Raw genomic sequence first — 18,512 nt, forward strand, 5'->3', positions numbered from 1 at the left:
GCCAATAACTTTCGCCAATAACTTTCGCCAAAAAATTTCGCCAATTATTTCCGACCATAATTTCTGCCAATAACTTCCACCAATTATTTTCGCCAATTATTTCGCCAATAATTTTCGTTAATAATTTTCGCACTTTCCAAGAAATAACTTCCCGCCGATAATTTTTTCGCTAATATCTTCTGCTAATAATTTTCGCTAATAATTTCTGCCAATAATTTTCGTCTCCTGTCATCGCCTACTGTCGCCTTTGACAATAAGATTACGCACGCCAATACTTGGTAACATTTATTCTATTTTTTTTTCTTTTAAATCGGTGTTCTTCTATTTTTTTTTTTCTATATTAACTTCTTTGCCACATGGGCTTTGCCCATCCACCAAAGAGATGGCGATGTATAGACCCCCACTTTGTGGCTCATTAAGCCCACAGATCCAGCCCAAATCAATTAAGCCCAAGGCCTTAATCCTAGCTACACCCAATAATTGGTCTATTTAAAAATATGTCCAGATTCATTATTGTAGAAATATAAGGATAAAAGTTCAAAGAGATAATAATTCTTTTGACAAACAAACACAGTACTCTTAGGACTCAATCTCTGCCAATTCATAAAAAACATTCTCTCTGACAACAAGGAACTACGTTGATACTTGATCCCTAGAGAGTAGATCTTGGGTACGTAGGCAGTTATTATCTTGGTTCAGTTTCATCTCCCCAACATCAATTTTCTCTGTTTATTAGTGCATTCTTTATCATTTGCTCTCGTTGTGTTGAAGCAGGTTACTGCCGAACAGTAATCTTAGGACTCAATCTCTACCAATTTATAAAAAAACATTCTCTCTGACAACAAGGAACTACGTTGAAACTTAATTCCTAGAGAGTAGATATTGGGTATGTAGGCAGCCATTATCTTGGTTCAGTTTCATCTCCCCAATATCAATTTTCTCTGTTTATTAGTGCATTCTTTATCATTTACTCTCGTTGTGTTGAAGCAGGTTACTGCCGAAACATTAATTGTTGCTTTTCTCCTTTTGTTCAGTTTTATATGATACTAGTACATAGTCCGTACCCACGACACTGTTTCAAACTAGGCCCAAAAGAACCCCAACTAACCGAATGATAAAAGCCCAGCCCACAAAATAGCCATTGTTGACCAAATCAACAATGATCCAGTACTCTTTCAAATTAACATTGTAAACTGCACATACCCTATAAGACTTTGGATCTGCCATGTCACAATTTGTGAAATACAATAGTAGCCACCGGATAGGGCCCTGCGGCCCCCATACCAAGCCTCTTTATTAGATAAAGATATAGATAGATAAGAGTGCTGAGGTTGAGAAAGAAAAAAGCTAGGATCGGAGAGAGTTCTTTAGTCTTCATAGCTAACTCAACAAAGATTAGTGACTTTGATCAAAGGAACATGGTTCTACATACAACTTAACAATTTCACACCCAACTACCCAAGTGAATCACAAAGATGAGACTTCTTTCAGAAGTCCTTTATGAGTGGGTTCCAACAATAAAGTTTCCGCATAATGACTTGCAACTAGTTTTGAATATTACAGATTTACAGGATTACCAGACGATCAGTACCAAGAAAATATGTTCCTCATACGATTGTGTTGAGATCATAGTACAAAATATCAAGATATGGGTATTTATCAATATTCAATTTCTAGATATGTATCGTGGATATATCCCTCTCTTTAGGGATATCTGACATTGTTTCACATACAAATATCGTAGATATATCCAAAATATCAACAAATATCGTGGATATTATGGATATTTCTTGATATATCATGATACATTTTTATATTTATTTGAAATATAATGGTAAATATTAAATAAAATAGTTACATACACAAAATATCGCCAAATATCTCTAAATATCGCAAAATATCTATAAATATCGCAAATATCGTTGAAATATCACCGATATTTGCAGTCGTATATATCTCTAAACATATAGTGATATTTATATATCTTTCTCTAAAATCTGGATAGATATCCCCAAATATCGCGATATATAGAGATATTTTGTACTATGGTTGAGATTAATTACTACTTTGGGAGTTTAAAGCAAGACTAGCCGATTTATTTTACAATAAGTTTCATGGTCAATTCTTCACAACATATTTAAACGAACTTTCAGGTCAAATGTGAATGACTAGCTTCTTGGAAAACAGTTCACACACTTAGGCACCCTTTTGGGGCCTTGACAAGGCCAAGTGCCCAAGTGTAGAGAATGATATTGTGAAATGCTAATACCAAGGCTCAAAATATCGAATTTGGTGAATATTTTGATGTACCCAAAACCGATATATATTGAAAATATTGGAGATATTTATTTTTTTGTTGACCAGTCAAAATTTTATTTTGTATGTTGATATATCGGAAATATCGTCAATATATTGATCAAAATCAACAATATTTGGTCAAAGTCAACAATTTATATCGGATATATCATATACATCGGTTGATATATATCGTTATATCGGAAATTACGATATATATCAGGAAAAAAATCAATATTCGGTTGAGATATATCAAATATATTTATGTCGGTGTATAAAAAAACGATATATATCGATAATATATCAGATATATCCGCGATATTTGGGGCCTTGGCTAATACTAATAATTTGACGAACCTCCAAGCAGCACATTCTAGACTCTAGATAACGTACGAGTCTGGAATGTCGAACTGGGAGATTTCGATATATTCGATATATCGGAACCCATAAAAAACTCTCTCGTTTCACAGAAGAAACATTTTTTTTTTTAAAATGAGATCAGTAACTCTTTAACTCTTTGATGTTGGCGGGATTCGAGTCCCCGACCTCTAGTATTATCACCTAAAAGTTTTACCGACTTTGGTTCACAGAAGAAGAAAGATCACTTCCCTTTTGAGGTAAAATCATTTTCCCTTTACTGTTTTTTTTATTATACACCTCAAATTTAATGATGTATCTCATGTGTTTTTGCTAAGTTTATATATGTCATTTATGAGATTTTTTTAAACTGATTTTTGCTGCTGTAGTATGTTGAATGGGGCATTTTTTTCTTGAAAGCTCGGGGTACTATTAGTATATGGAAGCTAGATTAAAAGGCATTGATACTATGTATAGGCATGGTGTTTTGTCATTGAATACTGATAGGTGAGTGGAGTCGTCGAAGAGGTAAACAAGGCTAGTTAGAGTAGGCCGACGAGGACGTTGAGTTTGGAAGCTTACACTAGTTTTTACAAAGGAAAATTGTGAAATCTTTTACTATTAAGTAAATTAAACTTGCTGTATGTGGCCACCCTTTCGGTGCTGTTTGGTATATCAGGTTATCCTGATAACAAAACTCTAGTTGTAGTAGTGAATGGAAGAGCTGAGCTATCACTCTTTGGTTTTCCAGACAATTCATGCATTAGTGTGAGAGAAATGGCCAAGATTTAATCATAGAGATGACTAAGATCAAGTTACTTGGAGAAAAGGGTAAATGCTGAAGAGAGGTTTGGACGCAAAAAGGTGATGATGTGTTTTTGTTCTAGAGAAAGCTTTCTAAACTACATAGCTGATATATCTAAGTCGTGTCGGATTGATTGTACAAACTCCAGATTACAAAGCGTAATAAGTAAATTTGTGGTCCACTCCTTGACAGCTGGGGCTTTCGAGGTTTATTGGCTGGTTACTTGACACTATGTATCGGAAACCAACCCCACATCTAAGGTTTGAGTCACTGGATGGGAGACAGGAGACCTATAAGCTGGATCAAAATGGTTTGGTACTACTAAGTCACTGTATAGTGATATGTGAATATTAAGGACTACAAATTGGTCAATGTTGTTAGAGGGGGGACGAGAAGGTCGTAAGCATGGTGGGCGGGGGACTCGAGGTTCTAATTACCTTTCCGCTCCTTGACAGAACGGACTATTGAGAAGCATTGGCTGGTCATATGTATGGTTCATTGGTTCAGTATGAAATCTATATCTCAATACTATTTGATGATAGATGCATCTCCATCTTGATGACAATGATATTGAATGTGTCAGGTTCCATTAAGAAGCCTTATACGGTTCTTAGCGGAGTGATGTTTGTAGTTGGTCAAGGCTTCCCTAGCCAAACAGGATAGGATGCAAAAACCTGGCCTTTCCATGCCTTGAATTTGTATAGAGTTGGCCATTATTGCCACATTGGTATATGTTTTTTGTGTTCATGTACAAGTTTTATGCTAGTTGGCGCATTCCGGATGTCTGTCTTACCTAGAAATGGAAAGGAAACATAAGGGCTTCTTTCAATAGTCTGTGATGAGGTAAGCTGCCTTGGTTGTTATCTGTGAGAAACTTATGCTTGTACTTGCCACTTGGTAAGTTGGTAGTATCTTGTGTTCGAAGCTTAAATTGGATTTAGAAAATTACTGCAAATCTTGTGATGTCCTAGATTCTGTTTTATATGATATAGGTTTATGAAAAAGTAAGATCAAACTTTGTTTTCCGCTTGTTTCTGAAAACAGGTATCCTCCATGACCCCTAAAATCCTAATTTCTACCTCATTAGAAGGAAACCTTTTATAATAGCAAGACCCTCCAGCGGTCTCTCTGCACCGCCACAGCAACAGAGACTCGGACGATGAAGCTTGGAAGGATTGCAGGCGAGCTGATTACCAAATTCTCTACAGGCTCAAACTTGGGTTGAATCAGTATGGACCGGCTATCTCCGGGCTTGATTCCTCGGGATCTGCAGTGACAGGGGGTGGATCTGCTGCAGAAGAATCAAAGGCTGAGCAGACAGCTTTCGAAATAAAGTTGGAGAAATTTGATACTGCTGCAAAAATAAAGATAATTAAGGAAGTGCAAACTTTTACGGATTTGGGGTTGAAGGAAGCCAAGGATTTGTTGGAGAAAGTGCCAGTTGTGTTGAAGAAAGGGGTTACAAAGGAGGAAGGTAATCGTATTATTGAGAAGCTTAAGGAGTTGGGAGCAACAGTTGTGTTGCAATGGGAGCGACAGTTGTGTTGCAATTTTGGGATAATCTTTTATTTAATATAATACTATATAATTGAAGTGAACAATGTGTTTGTTCCTCACACTGAATTTTAATTATAATCTGAAATAATGTAGAACTAGTTTTTCTAATCATTTCCTGTTAGAAGAACTTAGCACCCGATGAAGATCTCTATGCGGATAAAAGTATTGGACTGACATCAGTTGATGAAGCTTTTCATTCTGAGGAATTTTTGCAAATGTGTGAGTAATTTAAAGAAAGTCGAGAACTTAGCATCCCAAATTAAGATTTAATTGTAAAATCAGAGCTTAGACCGTTAACCCTTGCAGGTAAGATTGTTGCATACGTAATGTATACATTACATAGCTGTGAATTCTTAGTCTACCTATTTCTGCTTTTTGCTTCCTTTATCATGTTCTCAAAATTGTTCTATATGAGCAAGTCGATGTATTTGGACTGTTTTCTAGTACCATCGAGTCTGTCAGGTTATCATATCTGATAACGAGATGGTAGCTACTGAATTCAGGATCAGTTATGGAAGAGCTGGAATTACTAGAGACAATTTACTCCTTGGTATGAAGGCATTTTGATTTTATGCTAGCTAGTGCATACCAAATGCTAGGCTCAAAATTAAGAAGGGCATATCTCAGTAGTCATGTCATGATGCAAATTCTCCTTAGTGCAAGTTTCTTGTTTACTTCTGCTTGGTATTCTGATGTGTTTTGTGGTGTGAGACTACACACTGTAAATCTACAACAAATTATCTTTGCTAAGCTGTTGAAACTATCAAAAGCATGTTTATGACTGTTATACTCCTAATTATTTACTTTCAGGCAGCCCAAAACTGCATCACTTCACCTTGGTAACAACATAATTAGTTTTGCAGATTTCGCTGAGTTTCTCGATTTAGGAGCTTTGATGGGGAAGTCAATGCTCATCAGGCTCGTTTCTACTGCAGGGACCGGATTTTTTTATGTTACGCACAAAAGTCCCCAAAAACTAGACATGAAGCGTAAGAATCCTCAAAAGATGACAGAGAAGCTTGAGATTCGAAAATATGATCCTCGCGTGAGACGTCATGTGCTGTTTATTGAGGCAAAGATAAAGTAAGGAGTATTTTTTACTTTTGATAGTTGGTATGTTGTTCCAATGTTATAAGCTCTAGACGACTTACAAGACTTCACATCTCTGCTGTTTTAAGAGTTTCAGTTTGTACTGAATTGTTCTGCAACTGCAACTATTTTCTGCAATGATTTTACCTTTTGAGAAAGAAATAGTAAAATAATTAAATTTTAAGTTACTTCTTGGCTCATAAGCACATTTGCTGCTTTCGTGGTTAATAATTTCTGCTGCTTCATAGCGTGGTTGGACTCTCCTATGTAAAAGTAATAGCTAAGTTTTTCCATTCGCGATTATTTTACTGCTTAAATCAAATTTTCCAAAGTGCGAAACATTTATACTGAGTCTTTTATGGATGCTTATGCTTGGAACCTTGTCAGCTGAAAATGGAGTAAATGTTGGTACTGTATTCTTAGACACTTCCAAGTAGTTGTTATGGCACTGTGCATCCTTGAGGGATGTGATTCAGAAACATATTTAAGGGAATTATCAGTCCGCAGACCTGAAAGAAATTCTGACATTAACCAATAACTGATATCATCCTAAGATCATATGCCATCATGACACCTTCTTACATTGACCTGAAATTTTCCAAAAATATATCATCTAATTTTGCTGATAGACCAAAGTCACCAAACACAAGGCAAGTCTCGAAGATCACTGTGACTTGAAAGACCTAAGCAGAAAAGTTGTGCAAAGCCAAAATGACAAGGCAAGAAATAGCGACATACTTCTGGGGTTCGTTGAAGTCTAGATGCGAAGGTAATTATTGTTTGACTTAAGGTGGTGTCAAGAAAAGACAGAAAGTTTAGTTCGAGTAAATTTTACAAAATATGAGCAATTTGTTGTTTCTCTGACCCTTACATCTTGACATTTGTATGTGATTCTCTGCATAAGGCTCAAATGGTTCAGCACTGTAATACAACCCTCCTATGAAACTCTAGTGCTTAGAAACAAAGGGAGGTTGCTTAAGCAGCAGCTCCAACAGGTTCAGCAGACTTGAGTCTGGAGGACCCGTATAGTGTTTCTTCGAACCGAATGATCTCATTCTTGGACCCGTAAGCAACTTGGGTTCGCTCATCCAGTTGCTGGATCTCTTTGTCAAGCACAGATTTCGTTCCATCACTACTGTAGCCTCCAGCTTGCTCAATCAAGAACCCCAATGGAGCTACCTCAAACAACAGCCTCAGCTTAGCTTTGGTGGTTGGAGATATTACATTTGTAAAGACGCCTTTTTCTTTTACAATGATCTGTAGAGCACACAAAAGGTGTCATTACGTATGTTTACCCAAACACCACTAACTTCCGACCAATGAAGTACCAATATATGGTTTATACAGAGTAAACAGATATCTGCAATTTACTCGGTTCATATTGCTGCATTCGTCACTTTTAAGAAACTGCTAAATTGTATTTTTACCTGGTTGACATCCGGCACCATGCCTCCTGTGTAACGCAATGTGTACTTTTCTCTCACATAGTAGTTGATCAACTATTGGGAGAAGAAATATAAAGTTAGTCCAAATGGAAAGATTTTCTTGTCTATATCCTTACAATGGAGGAACAAAATGACCTTATCGTAGTCTGCATTATCGAAAGTAGCTCTTAAATTTCCAGGGGAGAACATCTTCCCTTCTCCAATCTCTGTAGTCTCTTTAACATGTTGCCATTTCCCTAGCCAATCCAAGCATAGATGAGTTGTTGCGTTGCGAAAAGATAAAATGAAATGAGCTTCAACATAATATAATAATGTACAAAGTGATTGTACCTTCATCAAGAAGAAGGAACTCATGTGTCCCTGGGAAGCCTTTGACAGCAAGAACATAAGTTGTACGTGGACCATAGATCCCCATGGCTGCAGCAACTTGATCTCTTCCAGTTACACCAGTTAACTTATCTCCAGGCCAAACTCCAAAAATGGTACCCACAGTAAAATTTGTATCGACAATGCTAGATCCGTCAAGCGGATCAAAGGCAACACTAAATCCACCTGTTGATAGTCCAATTTCCAACAGATAAGCAACACGAAATAATTTGCATTATTCCTCTTTCCTATTGTTCTGATTGTCCATTGGGAAATATTATATAGAGAGTCAATATAGTTTAACGTATGAACCTTCAACGGGGCCTTCCATGTCTTGTAGCTCAGGGACTTCCTCAGAACAAGCGTACTTGCAGAAGTGCGAGTGCCTCAAGGCCTAAGGATCAAAGACCATAGACCTTAAGATTCTAAGCATCAAATATAATCTTAACACATATTTGAGGTCATATCACTCGGAAAGCTGGACAAGAAAAGGAAACCAAGATATGGTGCTGTAGTATACCTCAAAGAGAAGCTTGTCTGCAAGCATGTCGACTGCTAGTTGTTCATCTCCAAATGAATTAATGCAAGCAGTACCACCACAAGATGCAGTCCTCACTTTGAACGCTATTGTCCTTATTGCTTCACTCATGCACATCAACACCCTTACCAGTCCCTTGTCTGGGGTTGCTTTTGCAAGGAATTCCTCCTAACAATTCACTCTTCCATTAAATTCACTCCTCTTTTCTCAAAAACTAAGCTACTATACGAACAAGTTACACTATTATCATTTCTCCTTCGTCAATAGTGAATACCACAACATATTTAAATTGGCAACCAGAAAGTTGAGCAGCAAGCTTGTCCAAGTCCCTGTTTAATTATGCAGATATGCGTATAGGTAGCCCATGATATGCTAAAACCGACTACTAATATATGAGACTTACCAGGCTATCACCAATCTCGCATTTAGTCACAAGTGAAGAGTTCTTTGTCTTTGAAACCTTTAGAGATGATTTTGACGTTGTTCGCAATGATTCACCAAAGATGGAGCTCGATTTTAGACTCTACAAAAACAAATCATATTTCTAAAACGTCATCTACTGATTGTACTCGGTACTCCTATGGTAGAGTACTACAGTATAGTTGTATAGTCGAAAGATGTACGTAGAATATGGAAATCTCAAAAAGCCAGAAAAAAGATTCAGCAAATGTAATTCATACTCGAGTACTAAATGACCGAATGCTATAAGGTGGCGGTGCCATTGCGGTCGAGCTTTGAGAAGACGCATTAGGAAGAAACGCGCCGCGTGCATAACATGTAATACTGGCTTCCATGTTTGTACAAAATTTTAAGAAATTTCAAATGCAAGTCCTTTTTTTTTTTTTTCGATAATCAAATGCAAGTCTTCTTCTCTTGCTAAAGGAAAGAGTAGTGTATTATGTGTTGCAATTTGTTATCAGTTGGACATGAATGGAAGTAGCTTATTAGGATAGAAGATATGCTGCTCGGATTTTGCCATATGGCATAAGATGATAAAGTTGTATGGGTAAGACTGATTCACATCATTCAATTTATGTGGCTCACACTTTAAAAATACGAGATATGGTGTACGCCCAAATTATGTCACTGAATAAACGCCTTGCATTGTTGCATACGTAGGTTAGTTTAAAACTTAAACCTTACACTCTTCTATATTCATACAGCATGGTGCTGAGAGTAGTAATCATATTTCTGTTGGAATCTCTTGTGTATTTATAAATATTAGTGTGTTTGCAAAGTGGAGGAGATTGTTCTCTCCACTTGAGTGCATACTAGATAGTTCCACATTGGTTATCCACCACATCAGGTAGGATTCAGACTTAGGCTTGGGCTTACTGTTGTGGGTAGTGGTTTGACCAATAGCCTAAATTTGTTTTGCTTTTTTCACTACACCAGAATTGGTTAATAACGACACCTTGTTAGGACTGTGTTGACCGTCTTTAATTTAGGACTGCAAGAACCGTCCTATATGGCCTAAGCCCGTCGTATATTGGCATAAGGTAAAATATAGGACGAGCTTTAGTGTAGTGCATCCACGATGGTAGCAGTAGTGTTGGAATTTTCAAGAACTTCCATATAGGTAGTTTTTCACTTCTTCATATCATTATATCGGTTAGAAACCCTAGTGGAAATAGAAGAGATAAAAAAAAAAAAAAAAGGTGACTTCTAAGTTCTAACACAAGCCGTAAAGTTTTGTTTTGAGTCAAGATCTCTCTTGTGAAATTGTAAGCTCTCTCTCCCTCCCTCCCCCCAAAACTATAATATTTAGTCAATGCTATAAAGCTTCAAGTTTGAGTTTTTAGTCCGATATTTGTTTGTTAAACTGAAATGGGTAAATTTCTTTTGCGAGTTCACTCAAATCAAAGTTCCTTCTCCAAATCGAGGTAAATTTTTCTCTTTTTTCATTCTTCTTGTTTTATTATTATTGTGGATTCAATGGGGTTTCTTTGAATCTATCATGGGGTTTTGTAATTTCGATTTTTCATTGATGAGTATGAAGTACTCATCTATTTTTGGGTTTACTTTTCATTAATGAGTACGATCTATTTTTGGGTTTTCAGTTAGATTAATCTGATTGATATTGAATTACTTAGTGTTGATTGTTAGAGTTGCTAGATCTTAGTTGTTATTGGTGACAAATATTGTTGTTATTGTTGTTCACTTGTTAATGTTGTTCACTTTTCAGTCGTAAATTAGTTTTGTTTTATAAAAAAAATTCATTTGTCAAAATTTGATTTTATTATTTGCTAAAAAAGCTTTCTTTTTGTGATTCTTGTGGTTAATGTTTCTGTATTTTCTGGAACATTACAGTCCTATCAATTTATTTGATTTTGTTAAGTGGGGTTGTTAGAGTAAGAGGTTAAACACATATTGACTATATGAGTGGCACTTGGGGTGATAAAAAAAAACGTTGATGGGATTGTTCCCATTTTTTTTGTTTGCACCCAGAAATTCTTTATATATACATAATATATATGTCGAATGGGTTGCTACCATTAGGACCTTAATTTTCTCATTGTTGGAACTCTTGACTAGTGGTCCTGACCTTAACACTTAGCAGTGTCCTTGAAGAAGAACAATATATTGATGGACTGTTAACTTTCTTTGTTCTTTTCTATATATTGATTGAATGTTTAACTTTCTCATCAACACTTCTCTTAAACATTATTGATGGGTGTGTGCGCGTGTTGCAATGTTATTTTATCTGTGCGCATGTGTGTGGGTTGGTGCTAGGTGTGTGCAGGTGTTTTAGCAAGTGGAGTGAGCTTTTTCCAATTTGGTTGGGTGGTCATATTGTGTATGTAACATAGATTGTTTCTTCTGATATTTCAAAAAGAAAAGAATCCTAACACTCTTGTTACTAGAACACTCTTGTATGTTGCTTTACATACGAATGACGATGGCACTTGTCCCATTGAAGAGCAATGAGGAAAGTGGTAAGAATGTTAACAAGTGGTTTATTTTTTTCAGTCAAAATAGTATCTTCTAACTTCGCTCTTTGATCTTATTCAGATTCGATTGGGGAGGAAAGAAGGGGAAATTGCATCCAGGGCTTGGCTTGAAAGCCCTTATTTTGGCTAGAGAGGTGGATAGATAGGGCTACAATGTTGTCGAAGCAGTTGAACGAGTCGGTCCACCAATACATGGTAGTTACTATTAAAAGCAATATCATATAAAGTGGGAAGCTAAAACAAAGGCGGAGTTCACGGGCAAGGCAAGCGGCATGTGTTAAGCGGTGACGACAAAAAGAGATCGGGAAAGCGGCGGAGGTAGTTCAACCAAAGAAAAGGTAAGCCAGCGGTACCATAAAGGCATAGTCGTTAGCTATACTACCTTAGATTTTTCTTTATTTCATAGTCTCATTTTGCATTCCACCTTATGCTTTCGATGAAGAAATGGTGAAATCTTGCACCCAACCTACGACCTATGCATCTCATCAATCAAGGAGGGGGTACTTAGTGAAACTTGTTGCCCTTGGTCCTTCCATAACATAACCGATCAATCTATTCCCGGCTCTCTCACCCAAGCGCCTCCTCTCTCTCCCTTATCGGTCATTCGTTCCTTCTCCTCTTGCTCAATCGTCGCCAAGTAAAGGATTGCAGAAGATCGTGGAGATCCACAAGATACACGCCAACCCAACAATAAACCCTTTTTATTTAAGTTAAGCCGGTGCCACGAAAACACTATTTCTTTAATGGTGAAGTCAAGCCCGAAGCATGGGTTTTCGGATGGTACTTCTTCCTATTAGAGCGGCTACTTTTCGCAAACCTTGAATACCGCCATGATATCCTTCGACCTAGAGACCTCGACCAGAGTGCAAGTTTCCCTACCTACCACCTATTCTAGAAACTTCGAATTGAACTAAATGACCTATAAGCAAGAGGGTAAGACTATTCTGAGATATTAAGCTGGAGGATCTTTGCCATTGCCTTTGGATAGAGCCTTTAGGACTTATGGCATTGGGCAAGTAGGCTCCATCGGATACAACTTTTGACACCATTGTGCGGTAGAAACAAAAGCCTTTTTTCGGGCCAAGGAGTCATTTTTCTGTTTTTCTTTCTTACCAATTAGAAGGAAGAAAGATGGAGCCGCTCTCATTCAAGACCTTTGGAAAAGCTCTGCAGTCTCAAGCTTAGTAGCTATTTGAAGAACGAGGGAAGAAAATTCTCTATGATGGTGGAGCGGCAAGTTTCTCCTTCTTTATCTGAGTTAGAAAGTTAGTGCATAGAGTTTTGAGGTTAGTAGACACCACTGGACAACTCTACATAGGATCTTGCTACCTTCATGCTTTCGGACTTGAATAAAACTTCGAAGAGCCCCTAAGATCATAGAGTGCTCTTTGGAATGCTCCACCTGCGGGGAGTAATCAAAGCCAATCTGATGGATGGATCCTCATGGAAATCCAGGGGAATTCGGGTTGGGGCAGTCTTTAGGAAGAGTGATGGGGATGTTGTTGGTGTATACATAGGAGGTATTGGTGTAGATACTTGCTATGTTGCGGAATCTCAAGCAATTGCTCATAGTATAGCTAAAGCAATTGAGATGTCCTGGTCCTGCAAATGTTGATGGAAGTTCCGCTTCTAAGTGAAGTCCGGATAAAGTTGAGTTGTTAATATGTTTTGTTTATGAACAACAACAAATAAGTTCCGAGGACTGGCTTATTTTCGTTTGTCATTCCACCCCATGTCGCCCTCCACTCACATGACTTCGATCTGTCAACAAACCTCTCCGGCCAAGAGTACGATAGTATACAAGTTGTTATCTATTTAATAGGAAATTGTGTGTGAGTGATTCAATAGGCTAGTGTCTTTAATCATTTAATTCATGGTTATCCTTCTCTGTAGAATTTCATTTTATAGCATTTAAGTTCATGAAGTCTTTTAGATCTATATATGTGTCTTCTATCCCCAGCTTAAAGATTAGAGATTATACAAGGCATGCATGAATGTTGGTCTAATTATTTTAACATTTGCTACAATTCGTTGATCTTTAAACTATACTAACATATATAATGTGTTCATATAATTAAGTCTAAGTGATATAACGGCAAATATGATTTTGTTTCTTGTTTCATTTCATTTGGGGGTCTCACCTGTTCACATCCTATTGTGGTGTCATGTAGGTTACCAAATAGAAATTATGTGGGATAATGCTTCTTCTACTTAATAAGAAGAATGGGAGGGCGGAGATTTGGCCGAGGCATTACCACTCTACATTGCTACCCCAGGTAAGGATCGGATTTGTGGATTGAATCCATTTGTGTGACACTAGTACACATTCTTGTTTGCCTCTGCTTGGGCTGCTCGTTCAGTCTTTAGAAGACTCTCAAGGTTGCTTGTTCTACTTTCTAAACGTCATGAAAGGCTAGGCGACTCACCAAAAAAAAATGAAAGGTGATGAAGATAGGAATTTGGAAGTACAATTTTTTTTTTCATTGTGAGGGTTCTTCATCTCGTGTCATTTTTCCTTTTGCAGGCATATTTAAGGCTTCATTGCCTTCATCAATTTTTCCCAGCTGTTCACTCTTCTTTTTCTCTCGAAGGTGAAGGTGAGGTGATGATACTTGACATGACATTAATTACCATGGGACATTAATCGTCTTCTCCAAGCATACCATCTGTTGTGTATATAGTGGGGAATTAATTATTTATCTCTTGGTTATTCATTAATTTCTTTCAAAATTTCTGTTTTAGGATTTTGCAAGAGGATTCCAAACTTTAGGGTTTGTTTGCAGACTACAAGGTACGAAATTTCTCCATATTCAAGTTAGTCTTGCTATTGTTGAGCTTGATATACACAAAAGGAAGCATTTTAGTTTGATTTTTTTGCAATCCTTTGATCCCCATGTTATTAGATATCCCCTCTATTTATAAGTATGAGTACCTTGTTAGAGAACAACTCAAGGTTCTTTTCTCACCACCTGTGATTTCTATGTACAAAAAGTTTGACTTAAATTTTAATTAAGATTGTGCATGTTCACTTAGTTTCTATGGTTGATTGATAATATTGATTTCTTAGTGTACATAATTGGTGCTTTGGATTAATTTTGCCATATGTGTACTAGCTCTACTTGTTTATTGTTTATCATTTTTAAAGTTTATATGTAATAGTGTTGTCCAACCTTAATAATATGGTGGCATTTCATCTCTCCTTATTACAATATGGACATTGATCAGGACATGCCTCATAATTACAAAGAGAACTATGGGTATTGATATAAAGGTCATATCATATTAGTCCTTGACTCATCAGATTTCAATATTTTTTTTTTCAAGGCTAGTCAATTTAGAGTTAAACGTTTTCTTGCAGAACAGAAGGTAAACGTTTCATCTGTTCACTATAGTTTTAGGGTGAAAAGTGTGATTTCATATGTCCTGATATACACCCATATTAAGTATTTAAGGCACTCTCCTCTAAGATATTAAGTCGCTATTTTATGTGCTTGTTCATCGATCGTTGGTGGTGTTGGTTTTGTCATGCACAAAATGGAATGCGCTTTTTATTTCATCTGTTCACTATAGTAGTTTTTTTTTCTCTAGTTTGGAGTTCTTAAACTGGCGTGAGAATCGACAAGGTAGATTCATGGGTTTTATATTATATTTTTGCTCAACTCGGATTGCATGTGCTGGTATGTAATTTATCTTGCTTGTTTTAACTACGATTCACTTTAGTGCTTTTTGGTTCCTTTGTTTAGCAGTCCTTTGTGCTGGTTGTCTCCGAAACCCCCTTTGGCAGAGACATGCAATAGAAACTAGAACTGGCAAAAAACTTCTTAATTTCCGTGTTGACACATAACAACAATTATGTTTAGATACATACTATTTTATACAACAAGTGTGTTCATTTTGTAGTTGATTATGACTAGATTATTATTATTTTAATCATGGTTCTTAAGTTCTTAATTGCCGATGGGATTCTTTAATTGACATGAGTGGCCATACTTAAAAATGCTATTGTAATTGGTGGATAGCAAAAAGAAATCGAAAGTATGAGGTTCCAACAATTGTGTGCGTTAAACATCTTTGGATTTAATTCTTAAGCTCATTAAGTACTAGTCAACATGAACTGGCGTGGTTTTATCGAAGATAGGTGGTTGAAGGTTTTATATTTATCTCATTGGAACTTCCTTTAGTAAACAGGTGAGACAATGAAGGCATGAATATCCTAGTAATATCGTAGTAGAAAGGTCTGAATACATTTAAAGTATTTATTGTCACTTTACCAAGTTTTGATATTAACTAGTTTAGTTATATAGCCGATTCCTTTCCTATTTCTCAAACTATCTCGTCGCAATTTTTTTGTGCCTTGCAGGTCATGAGACCTTAATTACATATCGATAGATTTTATATATCTTGCTTGAATGGCAAAAGAGAAGCGATTTTTCTCTAAAGAGAACCACCTCTTGGCTCACCCAGTTCCGTTCATGATGAGGTGCTTTGCTATGAATTCCTGCGTGTATGACATGATATGCATGCTTACTAAGTAACCTTCCATTTATTGTCCTTTCGGTTAGTTTTTATGTCTTTCTATTGTGCTTTTAGGTTTTAGGAAGAGTATGATTAGTTAGACTTGCTTATTTAATTTGTGTAGCTTGCAATTCTTCATTCATTTAACTTTAGTATCGAGAGTTCCAAGCGGTAAGTTCTTTTTCTGTTCTACAAAAGGCAAAAGGCGACTTATAAATTGCTTTTCATTCTACTTTTCCTCGGTGGGCTCATAGTTCCTACTTGCATGGGTCATAAAGGTTATACTTTTCTTAAAAGCTAAGCGCACCCGACAAGTAATATTCTCTCTGAATTAGTTCCAATAGTGCCTTTTATTCTGTTTTTACTTGTTTTTGTATCGTCTTTTTGGATGTTTATCGCATAAACCATTAATGAATGCAAGAGGACAGTACCTAAGCCTAGACAAAAACTTACCTTTTTTTTTGGTAAAAAAACAAAGACTAATTTGATTTCACAATTTCTTTAGTAACATTGTTGGTACACAAGACCTTGGGCCACTTTGGTGTATTATTTCTCAGTGTACTCATTGGTTTCTTGTTGTAGTTGTAATGCTTACAGAACGCATAGTATTTTCATGAGTGGACATGATTATTGGTGGCTAAGTACCATGTCACTTGGAATTCGCCGGATGAATTTTATGGTGTTTTTTTTTTCCTTATTCTTTTTTATCCATTACTAAAACGAGTGTCCGAGTACATACATTGGGGGAGCACTTTAAAGGATGCTTATAACTCCACACTAAACCCGTTCTTTATTTTTTCACTTGCATATGTTGTCAATGATTCCTTGTGAAGCTAGACTTCCTTAAACTGTAGATACTTGATTACCCTTTGTAGAAATGACATAGACAATTTAAGGTGGTATGGTACTTTGCCTTTGTTTTGACTTGGTATTCTTTTATGCAAACAGATGTTTCAACTAATGATGCTTAGAGTTTATGTAGATAATAATATGATTGCATCGTGTGTTTGCAGTCTTGTGAGAGACCACAAGGAATCATCAAGACTCACTTTCATGCAAAGTATAGCATACTATGTCTATACATTGTTAAAAAACTTGATGTTAAACTTATAAAGCTCAAAAACTTGTAAACTTTGGAAAATATCAATGTATTATTTATCAATTTTTTATGCAATATTTTAGTATGTTACCATTTATGTCGTTCAAATGGTGATCATGAATAATTTAATTTGAGTATTCAGAAAAACTAGATTCTATAGGAAAAAATATTATTTCAATAAAATAACTACAAAAAAGGGAGCGACAAAGGTGTCGGACTCCATAATTGATTTTCCCAATTTGCAAATGCGATGAAAAGAATGTCCTAAAGCTAAAACTAAGACACAATTTTGCGGCGACGCAATTTAGGGTCTCAAGTTTGAAAATTAAGCGCCAAAATTAAAAAGTGATTTATGGCCGGTTGTTAAAATTACATAAAATAATAGCGACGGCAATAACAGATCTTTACCCCCGTATTTTTAATTCACGTTAAGGCGTCTAGAACCGTCGTTAATATTAACGACAGGGCAATTTGCGACGATCTGTGAGACAACATATTCCGTCGTAAATCCCAATTTAGGACGGCTTTAACCATCGTTTTCAGCCATTTCTGGTGTAGTGTTTCTTGAGCAGCAAATTTCGGTGTTCTATTAGGAGTTGTTCTCTTTTCCTTATCTGTTTAGGAGAACGACCTAACCTCTATAAATAGGACTGTGAGTCCATATAGGGAAGGGACTTCAACAAATCAAAAATCCATCTTAGAGAAACAGAAATCATAACCTGCCCTATTCTTCTTCTCTTCTTCCTATAGCTGCCAGAGAGAGTTATATTGTTGTTCTAAAGGGTAGTCTGTTCTAGTGCAAAGTCAGACTGTTGTTAACCATTGAATTCTGTGAGAGAAAGGCGCCATTTTCGCCTTCGTACTAATTGGAAGGGGAGAAATCTTTCCTTAAGGACAGGCAATCGCGCCTTGGTTGTTACCTATTACTGCTGTCCTTGTCTACTGTTCCTTCTGTTCTACTCTAGTTGCTGTGTTCATACAAATATTCTAACAATCTTAAAGAAAGATTTTCGTAGTAGAACAAATGAGAGTGTTTTAATACGACAATCAAAATATAAGTTTTTTACTTTGAGTTATTGGGTTATGACTTTAGAAATTTTCTAATAATTTTGTTTTTGCTAGGGAAACCAATTAAAGATTGAATATTTATTGATCTTTTGTGGTTTATCAAACCCTATATGGTTGTAGACTTTTCTCCTACATTTGTGGGAGTCAAATATGAGATTTCTATCAAGAAAAAACGTCAAAGTTCGTCTTTTTGACAGCTACTTCACTCGTTACGGAAACTGCTGTAACTTTTAGCTCAGAGCTCGGTTTTGCGATCTGCTTCTTGTGTTGGATAGCTGATTCAAAGATCTTTCTAGTGGTAGAAGGCTTGATACCCAATTCGTCCTGAGATGGTTCAGAATTATAGTTCTTTTGAAATGTTTTTCTAGAATGAGGAAAATATGGTAATCCGGTTTTTCAATCGGTTAGGTATTGTATTATTTCACTC

The 18,512-nt window shown here is 36.4% G+C and overlaps 1 protein-coding gene and 2 long non-coding RNA genes across 4 annotated transcripts; 2 read left to right on the forward strand and 1 right to left on the reverse strand.

The window, feature by feature from the left end:
- The first annotated feature begins 2,707 nt into the window (after window positions 1–2,707).
- LOC147486304 (uncharacterized) lies at window positions 2,708–6,291 on the forward strand. Its single transcript, XR_015202364.1, has 2 exons — window positions 2,708–2,912; window positions 5,878–6,291. It is a non-coding gene; the product is annotated as an uncharacterized LOC147486304 (long non-coding RNA).
- Window positions 6,292–6,861: 570 nt separating this feature from the next.
- On the reverse strand, window positions 6,862–9,456 carry SBPASE (sedoheptulose-bisphosphatase). The gene is made up of 8 exons (XM_086572998.1): window positions 9,133–9,456; window positions 8,856–8,975; window positions 8,435–8,620; window positions 8,227–8,308; window positions 7,879–8,100; window positions 7,684–7,784; window positions 7,531–7,602; window positions 6,862–7,360 (listed from the first exon to the last, which is right to left on the reverse strand). Exons 1-8 carry the CDS (start codon window positions 9,244–9,246, stop codon window positions 7,079–7,081), a joined length of 1,179 nt encoding a protein of 392 aa, XP_086429124.1. The 5' UTR covers window positions 9,247–9,456; the 3' UTR covers window positions 6,862–7,078.
- A 3,421-nt stretch (window positions 9,457–12,877) lies between these two features.
- LOC147486306 (uncharacterized) lies at window positions 12,878–15,260 on the forward strand. 2 transcript variants are annotated; one of them, XR_015202366.1, is made up of 4 exons: window positions 12,878–13,845; window positions 13,928–14,000; window positions 14,146–14,194; window positions 14,992–15,260. It is a non-coding gene; the product is annotated as an uncharacterized LOC147486306 (long non-coding RNA). The 2 variants fall into 2 exon arrangements; XR_015202365.1 differs by having other exon boundaries at window positions 12,878–13,679.
- The last annotated feature ends 3,252 nt before the right edge of the window (window positions 15,261–18,512 follow it).

The sequence above is a fragment of the Coptis chinensis genome, chromosome 7 (assembly GCF_015680905.1).
Source record: "Coptis chinensis isolate HL-2020 chromosome 7, ASM1568090v1, whole genome shotgun sequence".
In the NCBI taxonomy this organism is placed as follows: Eukaryota; Viridiplantae; Streptophyta; class Magnoliopsida; order Ranunculales; family Ranunculaceae; genus Coptis; species Coptis chinensis.